At 43.8% G+C, this 15,137-nt stretch overlaps 1 protein-coding gene across 2 annotated transcripts in view; it reads left to right on the top strand.

The window, feature by feature from the left end:
- The first annotated feature begins 7,392 nt into the window (after nucleotides 1-7,392).
- HYDIN (HYDIN axonemal central pair apparatus protein) overlaps nucleotides 7,393-15,137 on the top strand; it is a 426,739-nt gene continuing 418,994 nt past the window's right edge. For both annotated transcript variants that reach the window (XM_061594057.1, XM_061594056.1), the window contains exons 1-2: nucleotides 7,393-7,515; nucleotides 9,710-9,835. In XM_061594057.1, the coding sequence (XP_061450041.1) occupies nucleotides 7,393-7,515; nucleotides 9,710-9,835 (249 nt within the window). The remainder of the gene's footprint in view (nucleotides 7,516-9,709; nucleotides 9,836-15,137) is intronic.

The raw sequence follows: 15,137 nt of genomic DNA, 5'->3' as shown, positions 1-15,137 counted from the left end.
GATGAAAGAGAAATTAAAGGCAAGGTTCAATCTATGGAGATTGGCTTAAATATGGACATGAAAAAAGATTTGGATTTCCTGGTTGTGACGGATCCTGGAGATAAATATTACAGTTTGGAATACAGCGCTGTCTCTGAAGGAATTGAAGAGATTGGAGATAAAGATATTATCGGTTCAAAAAAATTCCTGGACTGGAAGGATTTGATGGAACTTGAAATGGAGAAAGTTAATAGAATTAATCCCTGTTTTGTGTCAATGGAAAAACCTTCAAGAAATGTACTAGTGTATCATGTGGAAAAGAGGAGCAGAGATGCGGCTTTGAAACAATACTTCAGTGTTACGTTTGGATTTGATGGTAAGAAAATATCTGTGATGGAGGCAATTCCTATCAGACTTTTATTATATGACTATGACAGCAAGATTTTTGGGTGCGTAAAGATGGAAGATGGACCCAATATGGATAATGACAGAAGAGCGATTTGAAACTACTGGACTCAGTAGATTTGATGAGTTGGATTAATTGACATGTTTATTTAGAAAAAAAATTGATTGACATATATCTCAAGGATTGGAAACTTCTCTTTGACTTTTTGTGGAAGATTAAAATGATATGATGTTAATGAGATTTGAAACCAACTAAGATAACTGCTGGAGGAAGGTGATTTTATAATCTATTAAGAGATAGGTCTGTTATATATTATAGATTTATAGTTGAATTATAGTGTTTTGAAATTACTGGATTTAGTAGATTTGATGAGCTGGATTAATTGGCATGTTTATTTAGAAAAAAAATTGATTGATATATATCTCAAGGATTGGAAACTTCTCTTTGACTTTTTGTGGAATATTAAAATGATATGATGTTAATGAGATTTGAAACCAACTAAGATAACCGCTGGAGGAAGGTGATTTTATAATCTATTAAGAGATAGGTTTGTTATATATTATAGATTTATAGCTGAACTATGACAAATCGGAAGTCAATATTTTTATATATATGTATTTTTTTTGTATTGTATTAGTTATTGATTTGTGTTGTTTTCTTTTTGTATTATTTTGGTTTTGAAAATTAGAATAAAAATTAATTGAAAAAAAAAATAGAAGCTGCATGTCACTTGCAAAGTGCCGGTTTGCCCAACCTTGAGCTATTCTTTCAGTCTACCTGCAAGATTTATGGTTCATTTTTTCAAGGTTGTCTCCTCAGCTATAAAGGCTATTCAGTCTGAGCTGAAAATGTGCTCTTCTCAAACCTGGTTGGAAATCCTAGTGCATGATTCCTGAATATAGCAGGATTCACAAATTACGGAACTAAGAACCCGTTTGGTCTTGGGCATATGGGATAGTAAGCAGAATCAGTACCACCTTTTGATACTTATTGCCTCTCCCCTCTGCCCCCCTTTTTTGTCTGCTACATGTCAAGCTGCAAGCTTCATTGACTCTATTGGACTCCATTTTTACCCTATCCTTCCTCCATGGAGCTCAGGGCAGTGTGCATGGTTCTCTTCCTCCCCTACCCTTTATCCTATCAGCAATCCTGTAAGGTTGGTTACGCCAATATATATTATTGGGGCAGCCTCTCCCTCATCTTCCCTGGGGCTGCTTAACATATCAGTCTGTGTGTCTGGAAGTGTCCTGGCTCCCACTAATAGATTCAGACTCAGGACTCTGGGATTGGTAATCCATGCAATGGCTTTAATCCACAATTTAACACAGAAATAGAACATAGATGCAAACAACAGGCTGAGGACCTAAGATCATTGCAAGGCACTACTTGGCATGGCTACACAAGCAAAGACGCTGTGGAACATTTGACATGCCTCCTGGACCCCCCTTGTGAAGGATGGGTTGGGCATGACTACTTGTGTGGGACTTGTCTCTCAGCTTGGGTCTGGGCAAGCAAGGGGGCACTTCAGCGGGTGGGTTGGCTGACAAAGGCAGGGAGAAGTTGTCCAGCTCATCTGCTGGTTCCATCTCCACCACTCCTTCCTGAGCTGGAGGTGGGTTGGTGGCAAGAGGCTGGCTTGGGGGTGGCTCAGCAACATTTAGTTGTTTAAATATTTCAAAATGGTAAACTGCCTTGGTGCCTTGGTAGAAAGGCAGTATATAAATGCAGTCAGTCAGTCAATCAATCAGTCAGTCAATTATTTATTTATTTATTTATTATTTAATTTGTATCCCGCCCTTCCTCCCAGCAGGACCCCAGGGCGGCAAACAAAGCGCTAAAAACACTTTAAAACATCACAAAAGCAGATCTTAAAATACATTAAAACAAAACAGCGTTAAAAACATTTTAAAAAACAACTTTAAAAGGTTAAAAACATTATTAAAAAACATATTAAGCAATTCTAACACAGACGCAGACTGGGATAGGTCTCAACCTAAAAGGCTTGTTGAAAGAGGAAATATATTGATTGGCCCAAAGTTATCCAGCAAGCTTCATGGCTGAGTTGAGCTTTGAACCTGGATTTCCTTGGCCCTAGTGTGACACAAGCCACTATACAAGGGTGGCTAACCTTTTTTTTTCTGCTTGAGGGCTGCATTCGCCCTTAGCCAAAACTCTGAGGGCCAAATACCAGCAGTTAGTGTGGCCAAAATAGGTGTGGCTACTTCATACTCTTTCATGCACATGCACACACGCGCGCACACACATACATCCTGAGGCACACAGGGCTCCTCCAGAGCTGATCTATGCAGTTCACTGTGCTGGACTGGTGTGCAGAGCAGAGAAATAGTAGTGCTGTGGCCTAGTTTTCCCAATGCTGCTGTCATGATAAGAACATATAATAATAACCCCTTCCCCCCAAAACCCCCCCATCCCAGTGTTGCTTTAAAGAGCTTTGGGCCTCCCTTCTCTCACTCCCTGGGGCTATAGCTCTGCTTGCCTGCCAGTGACTCACCCAGTGGTTGCCATGGCACTGGAAGGCCTGCAGCCAAAGTTCTGTGTATGCGTCCCGCCTGGTTGCTATAGGAGCCGGAATAACAGCCATAGGCCTGGAGAGAGAAAGAAGGCCCCCCTCCTATCTGCCTGGAACTGGCCGGGCTGCGCTAGAGGCAGCAGCAGCAGCAGAAGAAGGTGGTGGTGGAAGGGCCATTCAAGTAAGTGTTCAGGCAGCATTTGTGTCCCTTCCAGGGCTAGAATGGTTTTCTCTCATTACTGAAGATGGATGCTGGGGCTCCAGGCATCTGCTCAAGATCGTTGGGGTCAAATTCGTTACCCCTCACTCTCCACTTGGACTAACGTCTGGTACTTGCAAGTTCAAGGAGTGTTGAGAGGGTGGATTGGGCCCAGCCTTTCCATGCATGTGGACACATGCAGCCTAAGTATCAGGGGTAGGCCACACCAAGAGTCGGCCGACTGGTCTATATTGGGAGGAAGCAGCCGCCTCAGAAAGACTGGGCTGTCATAGGAATATTTGCTTTGCATACAGTAGATCCAGGCTCAGTCCTTGGCATCTCCAGATAGGGCTGGGAACATCTCCTGCCTAAAACCCTGGGAGCCACTGCCAGTCAGTGTAGGCAGTGCTGATGTAAATGGACCAATGTGACCAATCAGTCATTAAAGTGCCAGAGCACTTTTGAATCCAGACAGATTGTTAGTGGGAGATATTCTGGATTAACACATTTGAAATAAAGCATTATTATTATTATTATTATTATTATTATTATTATTATTATTAGAGATGCTCAAAGCAGCTTACAGAAGATTCTCACAATAAAGTCCCATTCAAGTGTAACATCAGGTACAGAAATAACACGGTATGCCTCTGCTGCCAGGATTATTCAGGCGGCATTTCCTGCCCTCCTTGTGCTGCCCTCTGGCCACTTTCTACCAGGCAGCAGCTCTGAGGCAAAGGAGCTGGGCTGAGCAGCTGGACGTTACTCAGCCCAAGATGGAGGCAGGTCTTCTTACAAGCACCTCTAGGTAGGAAGTTCATCCACACCTACCTCACCTATAGAACCCACAGGTAGATCACAATGTTTCAGTTATTACTGGCAAGACAGAGACTGTTTCAAAACCAGGCAGCTAAGAAGCTTGCTGTTTGTCTTTTAATTTGCCAGCTGCTATAGATACCACTTGCCTTCCTCCCAAGTGAGCCTATTCAGTAGATATAGCATCTCTTTTCTTATGCGTTTTTACTGTTTACTTATAGCCCATTCTTCATTATAAAAGAAAAGTACTGAAAAGAAAACTGCTGATCAGGGCCGGTTCTAAAGGGTGGCCAGGTTGGGCACTGGCCCGACGGCCCCTGGAGCTACAGGGGGCCCCTCAGTCGCCCCTCCGCTCCCCTTCCGCAATCCGCAGCCCCCCCACGCCCCCCACACCCCACCTACCTGTCTGCTGTCTTTTACCATTGCCCTTAACGAAGATGGTGGCTGCGGTTTCCCTAAGGTACTGAAGCCCCTGCCTCCATCTTAGTTGATGGCAGAGATGCGCGCGTGTAGCATGCACACACACACACGCCAGGGGCCAGGGCAAGCTGATGCCCAAAGAGCCGGCTGTGCTGCTGATATCATAATGCCATTATATAAAGGTGTGGCCACATCTGGAATACTCAGAGCTTGGACAAGTTACTTTTTTTGAACTACAACTCCCATCAGCCCCAGTACATTTCTGGTCGCCTCACCTCAAAAAGGAAGTTGTAGAACTGGAATAGGTTCAAAAAAGAGCTGCCAGAATGATCAAGGGGATGGAGCTACTCCCCTAAGAGGAAAGGTTGCAGTATGTGGGGCTATTTAGTTTAGAGAAAAAGCAAGTAAGAGGTGACATGATTATGCGTGGCATGGAGAGAGTGGATAGAGAAAAGTTTTTCATTCTCATAACACTAGAACTTGTGGGCATCCAGTAAAGCTAAATGTTGGAAGATTCTGGACTGACAAAACAAAATACTTCACATAGCGCATAATTAAACTATGGAATTCCCTTCCACAAGAGGCAGTGATGGTCACCAACTTAGATGGCTTTAAATGAGGATTACACAAATTCATGGAGGAGAAGGCTATCAATGGCTACTAGCCATGATGGCTATGCTCTGCCTCTATAGCCAGAGACAGTATGCTTCCAAATAGCAGTTGCTGGAAACCACAGAAGCAGAGAGTGCTCTTGCACTCAGGTCCTGCTTTTCGGCTTCCCATGGGCAACTGGTTGGCCAGTGTGAGAACAGGATACCGTTATTTTTTTTTTGTTAAGGGCCATTATGTTCTTATGTTAGTCACTGCCAGTTCAGAGTGTATATGTGAAATTAAGATTTTTTGCTCAAATATGCATATCTTGCAACTTGTTTATATTGAATTGCATTTGCCATTTTACTGCCCATTCATTCAGTTTGGAGAGATCCCTTTGGAGCTCTTCACAATCCCTTTTTGTTTTAATCACCCTGAACAATTAAGTATCATCAGCAAACTTGGCCACCTTGCAGCTCACCCCTAATTCTAGGTCTTTAATGAACAAGTTAAAAAGCCCAGAACCCAATACTGGTCTTTGTGGAACTCCACTTTCTCCAGCACTCTATTGGGAGAACTGTCTGTTTATTCCTACTCTCTGCTTCCTGCTACTTAACCAATTCCTGCTCCTCTTATTCCATGACTGCTAAGCTTTCTTGTGAGTCTTTGATGAGGTATCTTGTTCAAAGCTGTTTGAAAGTCCAAGTACACTATGTCCACTGGATGACTTCTATCTATATCTATATGCTTGTTGACACTCTCAAAGAACTCTAATAGGTTAGTAAGACAGGACTTAACCTTATTTGTTTATTAATTATTTGATTTATATCCCTCCCTGCCTCCCAGCAGGAGCCCAGGGTGGCAGAAGCTTGCAGAAGCCATGCTGGTTCTGCTTCAGGAAGGCTCACTCTTCTATATGCTTGGTTATTTTATCTTTACCAATACTTTCTACCAGTTTTCCCAGGACAGATATTAGGCTAACCGGCCTGTAATTTCCAGGATCCCCCTGGATCCCATTTTAAAGATTGGTGTTCCATTGGCCACTTTCTAGTCCTCAGGTATGGAGGCAGATCTGAGGGATAAGTTATATATTTTTGTTAGATGATCAGCAATCTCACATTTGAGTTCTTTGAGAACTCTTGGGTGGATGCCAACTGGACCCAGCAATTTGTCAGTTTTTATTTTGTCTATTAAGCCTATAACTTTATCTCTCACCACAACCATTTGCCTCAATCCCACAGACTCCCATCCTGCAAAAGTTAGGCACAGAGATCTGCCCTATATCCTCCATTGTGAAGGCAGATGCAAAGAGTTAATTTAGTCTCCTTATCCTGCTTTAGCACACCTTTGACTCCCTTGGCATCCAAGGGTGCAACCACCTCCATAGACAGTCTCCTGCTCTGAACGTATTTAAAGTTTTTGTTGTTGCTTGTTTATATGTTTTTAGCAATGCGCTCCTCAAATTCTTTTTTAGCATCCCTTATTGTCTGCTTGCATTTCCTTTGCCCGAGTTTGTGTTCCTTTTTATTCTCCTTATTCAGGCAAGACTTCCATTTTTTGAAGGGAGCCTTCTTGCCTCAAATAGCTTCTTTGACTCTGCTTGTTACCCATGATGGCATCCTCTTGGCCCTGGTGGTACCTTTCCTGATCTGTGGTATACACTCCAGTTGAGATTCCAATATTGTGTTTTTAAACAACTCCCAAGCAATTTGGAGTGATTTGACTCTCTGGACTTTGCCTTTCAACTTTCTTTTGACTAATTCCATCATTTTAAGGAAGAGTCCTCTTTTGAAGTCAAATGTGACCCTGTTGGATTTTCTTGGCAATTGGCCATTTACATGTATTTGGCAGCAGTGACCATAGTGCTATTAATTGGTTTGAAAATATTTACATCTCTCAAATCCTGGGCACCACTTAAGATTAAGACAGAATTGCCACCCCTCTGGTCAGTTCCATGACCAACGATTCTAGGGCACAGTCATTTAGGGTATCTAGAATTTTTTCCATATGTAGCCAGTCTGTGTCAGGATAGTTGCAGTTACCCATTACTACAACATTTCCTAACCCAAACAAACATCCCTGGCAAAGGGGGGCTTACCCTGGATAAGGAGAAAAACTCTTCAATGCTTCTATCACACACAAAAGGGTGTGATACCTGGGTAAAGGTCAGAGGAAAGGCTGACTTTTCTCTTGTTGCCAGAATGCAGAGAAACAAAAATCCATGTACATCAAATAATCTCTTATCAGATCTTGAGCCAGCTTTTCTACTGACTTCTACATGGGGTTTCATATCAATATGTGTTCGAAAGGAAGTAATTGGAAGCCATTCTCAATCCTAAAACATTGATGAATCGAGCTCAGGCACAATTATGAATTCCAGGGTACTTTTTTCGAGCTGTTTAAACCAAGTTTGCTGTTCTTATTCCAGAGTCTCTGACAGATTAATCGAAGATGCTGACAGACAGAGTCCAGAAATCGTTGGATCCCTACAAGTTACCAGAAGGATTTCAAAGCAAAGTGGTGGCACCTCGCTATACAAAGCTGGTCAAAGAAGAAAAGAAGAAGGATGCCCCAGTATGTATCTTTGCACTAAACTGATCAAATGCCCAGCCAAGTCAGGAAATAGCCTCAGGGCGTTTGTGATAATGACTCTGGAATGCCTTTTAGTTTGGCATGTCTTGATGAGAGACAGTAAGCAGAAGAGAGTACATTTTCAATATAATGGTCATTTTAGACCAGGAGTGGGCAGAGGGTAAATCAGTATATCTTGGTAGATGTCTGGGTGATTTGCAGTAGATTGGCATAGAGGGCTGCTGACTCACAGTTGTTTGGCAATAGCAGCAACAAAATTACTTCTCCCTCCCAAATAAGACTGACTGCAGAAATAAGGAAAGCTTAGGATAACCAGGACTGGATTTCTATGCAGAACAACTGTGAGCTCAGTTCACTTCTGGTATTCAAAACAAATGTCTGGGCTCAGATTTTTTTGTAAAAATGCAAACACAATTTGGGTTGGCCTTTCACAGTCCAATCCACTTCCTGTGTGGCTTGGAAGAATTTGGTAATGTGCTTCTGAACATATGGTGAGTGATGGCAACATCTGCAATCAGCCCAAATAACAGAAACAAGACATGTGCTGTGCTGGTCTTGTTTTAACAGGGAGGAAGCAACAATATTAATACAGTTGATATAGTTAAGATAGTCACAGTCCAGGTGGATTGAACTGTGAAAGACCATTTGCATTTTGACAAATTTGTAGGGCAGTACAATATCTCAGAGAGGAGGTCAGGTCTCCTGCTCCCCTGGTGCATTCACTATAGCTTCCCAATTCCCCTGCTCTTTAAAGTTTGGTGGAAATATTTGTTGGCTATAGGTACATTCTTAAACCTCAAGGTTTTTTGTGAATATAAAGGTATAACAACCACATTAGCAAGCATACAGAATTATTAAGGAGCTGCTCTGTAACATGCACGTTAATTACAATCTTGGTTAAGTCAGCACTGAAGAGGAAGGTCTTGAACACTTGTCAAAATGCCTGTAGCGAAGGGGCATGGCAGAAGCCAATAAGAAGGGAGTTCCACTGAGGCATAGATGCACACAGTTTGATAAATTAAGTTATTAGTTATAAATATTTCTGACCCACTTTCCTTATCTGTTCATGAGGCCCAAAGTGGCAAATGGGTTTATACCTTTGAAACATGCCCCCCCCACTCACTGGCTGACACTCTCAACCAGCATGTTTGTAGTTCTGTGCATGAACAGAATAAGATTTTCCCCCTCCTATTGTATTTCTCCACAACAGAGAAATTATCCCTACCAAAATCCCACGTGTCTAAAATAGTAATGGAATTTAATCACTTTGCACCTTAACTATTTGACTTGGTTCAACGCTAGAAGAAAAAATACTCAAACGTCTGAAAAGGTTGCATGCAGATGCCATTTCCAATAAAAGTTCAGTTAAGATAGGTAGGATGGAAGGCCTGTACTCTATATTGGGGTGGGGTTTGATGCCTAGTTCTGATCTGCTTGTAGCCTGTCATTCAATCCTAAGCTGTCCTTTTTTTGTTCCCCCTTGCTTTGGCACTTGCCCATTCAATGCACTGTGGGATTTTCTTCAGTGATTCAAGCCACGGGGTTTTTTTTGGTGGCAAAAAATGCATAATTTTTAACATAAATACTTATGTAAATGATCACAGTGTCCCACATGGTCCCCCCCCTTTACACATCAGTGAGTCAGATAATCACCTTTGAGTCTGTCTCTTGCCTTGGGCTAACTGATGTGCTGCTTAATGATTCCCCTCCCTTTCGCTATTCGCTATTCTTGTTTGTTAGCAGTACTATTTTAGTGTCTTTTTTCCTGCTAAAATTTAAGCTTTATTTAAAAAACAGTGTTATGAATGCAAAAACTTAGAAGAAATCATGAAAATAATTACGTAAGATAGGGGAATTTTTTCAAAAGATCTGTGCCAATTGCAGCCGCAGCCTCAAAAACTCAGTGCTGATTATAGCTTCGGCCTGCCGCAAGAAATGTGCCAGTTCAAAAAGATAGCGGAGTGTCGAATTTGGTTGAAATCCAGCACTAAGTCCGATTTAGCAGATATTCTCCCCCATCCCTACCCATATATATGAATTTCAAATGTCTCATCAGGGAAATTAATGGAGGTCTGGAATTCTCTTGGCATCAGAGAGCACATATTATTCAGAAGTGCTTAATAAGGTAAGCCTTTCTTAATGCAGACATTTTTGTGGTCTTGTTTCTCAATTACAGTTGACTCCATCTGAGTTCCTGAAAGAGATGTCTCTGACAATGGAGCAAAAGCTGGCAAGCATCCATGAGGTGCATCTGCCTCGAATTGTGCAGCTTTTGGACATGAGTGAAACCTCACACCAGAAGGTAGCTCTTCTTTCTTCCCCACCCCTATTTATTTTTAACAAACATAAAAACGTTAAGAACATAAGAAGAGCTTGCTAGATTAGACCAATGGCCCACCTAGTCCAGTATCCTGTTCTCACAGTGGCCAACCAGTTGCCCATGGGAAGTCCACAAACAGCACCTGGGTGCAAGAGCACTCTCCCCTTCTGTGGTTTCCAGTAATTGGTATTTTGAAGAATATTGCCTTCGACTATGGAGGCAGAGCATAGCCATCATGGCTAGTAGCCACTGATGAGCAAAACGCAGGGGGGGTGGACTCGATAGCCTTATAGGCCCCTTCCAATTCTATGATTCTATATTAACAATAAAACACATTAACCATGACATAGATAGACAATTATACTCTTGCAGGTTGGGGCTGATGGGAGTTGCAATGTCAAACATCTGGTGTGAATATGTGAAGTAAGAGAACAAGATCTTGTCTGCTGTCTTGCTATCTCACAGAATCATAGAATAGTAGAGTTGGAAGGGGTCTATGAGGCCATCAAGTCCAATCCTCTGCTCAATGCAAGAATCCAAATTAAAGCATTTATTTATTTTATTTATTTTATTTCATTTTTAAGCCGCCCATAGCGAATAGCTCTCTGGGCGGTGTACAAAAGATTAAAAGTACAGAAATACAAAATATCACAATAAATAAACTGAAACAAAGAGATTTAAAATTGTAACATTAAACGCTTTAAAATGCCTGGGAGCATAGCCAGGTCTTAACCTGGCGCCGAAAAGATAGAAGCGTCGGCGCCAGGCGTATTTCTTCGGGGAGGCTATTCCACAATTCGGGGGCCACTACAGAAAAGGCCCTAGATCGAGTAACTGTCCTCCGGGCTTCCCGATGGGTTGGTACCCGGAGGAGGGCCTTAGACGCTGAGCGAAGTGACCGGGTCGGTTCATAGCGGGAGAGGCGTTCCACAAGATACTGCGGTCCCACGCCGTGTAAGGCTTTATAGGTCAAAACCAGCACCTTGAATCTGGCTTGGAAGCAAATAGGTAGCCAGTGCAAACGGGCCAGAACAGGTGTTATATGCGCTGACCGGCTGGTCCTCGTCAGCAGTCTGGCTGCTGCGTTTTGCACTAGCTGAAGCTTCCGAACTGTCTTCAAGGGCAGCCCTACGTAGAGCGCATTACAGTAATCCAACCTAGAAGTTACCAGAGCATGAACAACTGAGGCGAGGTCATCCCTGTCCAGATAGGGGCGTAGCTGGGCTACCAACCGAAGGTGGTAGAATGCATTCCTTGCCACCGTGGCCACTTGCGCCTCCAGAGACAAGGAAGGATCGAAAAGAACCCCAAGACTACGAACCTGTTCCTTCAAGGGGAGTGTAACCCCATCTAGAACAGGGTAAACATCCACCATCTGAACAGGGAAGGCATTCACCAACAGTGTCTCAGTCTTGTCTGGATTGAGTCTCAGTTTATTAGCTCTCATCCAGTCCATTATCGCGGTCAGGCAGTGATTCAGCACATCCACAGACTCACCTGTAGAAGATGAAAAGGAGAAATAGAGCTGCGTGTCATCAGCGTACTGGTGGCAACGCACTCCAAAACTCCTGATGACGGCACCCAGAGGCTGCATGTAGATGTTAAAAAGCATGGGGGACAAAACCGACCCCTGAGGGACTCCACAATGGAGAGTCCAAGGAGTTGAGCAATGTTCCCCAAGTACTACCTTCTGGTGACGATCCGCCAAGTGGGAGCGGAACCACTGCCAAGCAGTGCCTCCAACTCCCAACTCCGCGAGTCTCCCCAGAAGGATACCATGGTCGATGGTATCAAACGCCGCTGAGAGATCAAGGAGAATCAACAGAGTCACACTCCCTCTGTCCCTCTCCCGACAAAGGTCATCATACAGGGCGACCAAGGCTGTTTCAGTGCCAAAACCAGGCCTAAAACCGGATTGAAACGGATCCAGATAATCGGTCTCATCCAAGAGCACCTGGAGCTGACCGGCAACCACCCGCTCCAGAACCTTGCCCAAAAAGGGGACATTCGCCACCGGTCTATAATTGTTCAAGTTATCTGGGTCTAAGGAAGGTTTCTTTAAAAGAGGTCTCACTACTGCCTCCTTGAGGCTACTAGGGACTACTCCCTCACTCAAGGAGGCATTTATCACTTCCTTGGCCCAGCCGGTGGTAGTAGTCCTGCTAGCCTTCACTAGCCAAGATGGACAAGGATCTAGAGCAGATCTGACAGCTGCCTCATGAATGCCTCCAGTGTTGGGGAGCCCACCACCTCACTAGGTAATTGGTTTCCATGGTTGTACTGCTCTAACACTTAGAAATTTTCCTGATGTTCAGTTGAAATCTGCCTTCCTGAAATGTGAGTTCATTTTTCTATGTCCTGCACTCTGGGACAATTGAGAATAGATCCTGGCGCTCCTCTGTGTGACAACCTTTCAAGTAGTTGAACAGTGCTATCATATATCCTTTCAGTCTTCTCTTCTCAAGGCTAAACATGCCTTCCCAGTCCTTGTGAGGCACAACCCATCACTTGCCAGCAACCTATCTTCCAGGAAGCATAGCTCGTGGTCCCAGAAACCAAATCTCTTGCGTCAGCCCCACCTTCATAGCCAGTCATTCACCCAGAGTATTTTTCTTTCCCTTTCCACTCCTCTTCTAAGTCCTGGAAGGATGGATGAGAAAACTATCTGGCCCCCGAAGTCCTTCAGATTCCTTCCCACAGCTTCAAAGTCTGATGTGATATCTTCATAGTTCCACTTGTCAGTATCATTTGTTCCCACATGGATTAAAAGAAAGGGATATCTGTCAGTGGCATTTATGAGTGATGGTAATCCCTTCCATCACATCTCTAATCTGTCCTTCAGGGAAGCAGCATACCTGGCAAGTCTATGGATCTTCTCATAGAATCATAGAATAGTAGAGTTGGAAGGGGCCTATAAGGCCATCAAGTCCAACCCCCTGCTCAATGCAAGAATCCAAATCAAAGCATTCCCGACAGATGGCTGTCCAGCTGCCTCTTGAATGCCTCCAGTGTTGGAGAGCCCACTACCTCTCTAGGTAATCATCTCTATTGGTTAGAATCAAGTCCAGGATAGCTGATCCTCTGGTTGCTTCCTCCACTTTCTGTAGGAGATACTCTCGGTGGAGCTACCATGCTCATCTTCCTGCGTTTCTGTGCAGGGATATATATTTTTAACATATAGCGCAACTCCACCTCCCTTTTTATTTCTTCTGTTCTTTTTGAACAAGTTGTATCCTTCTATTGCTGTATTCCAGTCATGGGAGTCATCCCCCCAAGTTTCAGTTATACCTATCAAGTCGTAATTACCTTCCTGTATTAAGAGTTCCAGTTCGTCCTGCTTGTTTCCCATACTCTGTGCATTAGTATACATTCTTGGCATACTTGGGTTTCAATCCCATGCAGTAGAGAGTCTCCCACCACTACTACTCTTCTCTTGTTCTTGTTGTAGGGTGTGGCTTCATTGCCTCTGCTTGACTGAGCTTCAGCCTCTCACTCACTGGCACATGGGTTCTCCTGTAATTCTTCCCCTGCAGACTGTCCTCTAGTCTCATCCTCAAGTGCCTGGAAGTAGTTCCACTGGTGATGGATGTCTTCTTGCTCATCTGCTCCTAACTGTCACCCTTTTCCATGGAGTTTGCTCCTCTATGTTGTTGCTCTCCACAACAGTCTCCTCTTCTGTTTCAACATGCTGCTGTTCTTCCACCTTCTGTACTTCTCTTTGCTGTTGTTGTTCCAGCGTTCTAAGAATGCTTCATCTTCTCTTATATTCTTCAGTGTGGCCACTCTCCATTCCAGGCCCCTCACTTTTTCTTCCAGCAGTGCCACCAGCTTGCACTTGTTTCACATGTACGCCATGTTGTTCTTAGGCAAGAAAACAAACATTGCACACACTTTACAGGTCACCACCACTGGAGTGTCCTTTCTGTCCATAGTCTCTGCTGCCTTTTGTTTCTTTCTTCCTACTTGTATTGGAATGCCCTGTGCTTTGTCCTGTCCTCCTTCAGGGTAAATAGGAGAACCCCACTGGTATGTGGTGTGCCATACTTATTTCGGAGTGGCCTGTGTGTTGTCCTGTCCTACTTCAGGGTAAACTTGAGAGTCCTACTCGTATGCGGTGCGCCACACAAGAAGAATTAGTAATTTTATTTATTTATTTATTTGTTTTAGGGACCTTCCCCTTGCCCTCCCCTGTCGAACTCCTTTGTCAAATTCCTGTTTGCTCTCCCTGTTCGCTGTCTCTGTTTGCTCTCTCTCTGAAAGCTGGCTTGCTTGTATCTCCTCTCCAGTGGACCAGCTGAGACAGCTCTCTCTGCTCTGCTCAGTTAGGAGTCAGGAAAGAGAATGAAAGTCCCAGCACACACAGGTGCTGCTTGTTGCCCTCAGCGGTTCTCAGGCCACGCCCTTCAGCCAATAGCTATCAGGCCACACCCCTTCCAATCAAATGGCTATGGAGCTCTTCAGAGCACACAGCTTCACAGCCCTCTTGGCCTTTTTCTTTTCCTCGCTACAGCTCCTTTGTCAAACTCCTGTTTGCTCTCCCTGTTCACTCGCTTTGTTCGCTGTCTCTCTGAAAGCTGGCTTGCTTGTATTTCCTCTCCGGTGGACCGGCTGACACAGCTCCCTCTGCTCTGCTGAGTTAGGAGTTAGGAAACAGAAATAATGAACTAAATAGTTGGCAATTTATTGCCCTTTAACAGTATTCCCCAAACTGCTGCCTGAGGGGATCTGCCATACTCTGCCTGTGAGGGGCAGTCCCTATAGAGGGAATTAACTCTGCCAGATTTCAGGTGCGTAGCTCCAGGGGTTTCCATGCTAGCCATCTTTAAAGTTTAAAATATTTTAAAATTAAAATGGACATAATAGTTTTGTTTTTTTCACATAGGAACTTTAAATTTGGGGACATAGAAGCCCCCACAGAGGGGATTAACCTGTCCTGACTCCTGTCCAAAGAAGCAGACTCAGGACTGAAAGACTTGGTTTTGCGTAAAACTTTATTCCAGAAGCATAGGGATGAAGCATCAAAACATATGAGGTATATCAGAATATAGAACAGGCGCAAACTAGGCATGGGAACAGCAATGGAGAGTTGTTGCAATGACATTATCATGCTCTCTAAATAAAAGAGAGGTGGCAGGCACTTTCCAATCTTAGAAGCGAGGCAGGGACTTCTCCTGGAAAGAGATGTGAATTCCTTTAACTGAAACTGTCTTTTCTCCAGTCAGTGCTACCTTGGAGAAACTGTTATTTCAGGCTCATTCTTATCCGTCTGGAAGAGTCCAGTTGG

Source organism: Rhineura floridana, chromosome 13 (assembly GCF_030035675.1).
Source record: "Rhineura floridana isolate rRhiFlo1 chromosome 13, rRhiFlo1.hap2, whole genome shotgun sequence".
Lineage (NCBI taxonomy): Eukaryota > Metazoa > Chordata > Lepidosauria > Squamata > Rhineuridae > Rhineura > Rhineura floridana.
The sequence above is the reverse complement of the archived record's forward strand: the minus strand, read 5'-3'. Positions and strand labels throughout refer to the sequence as shown.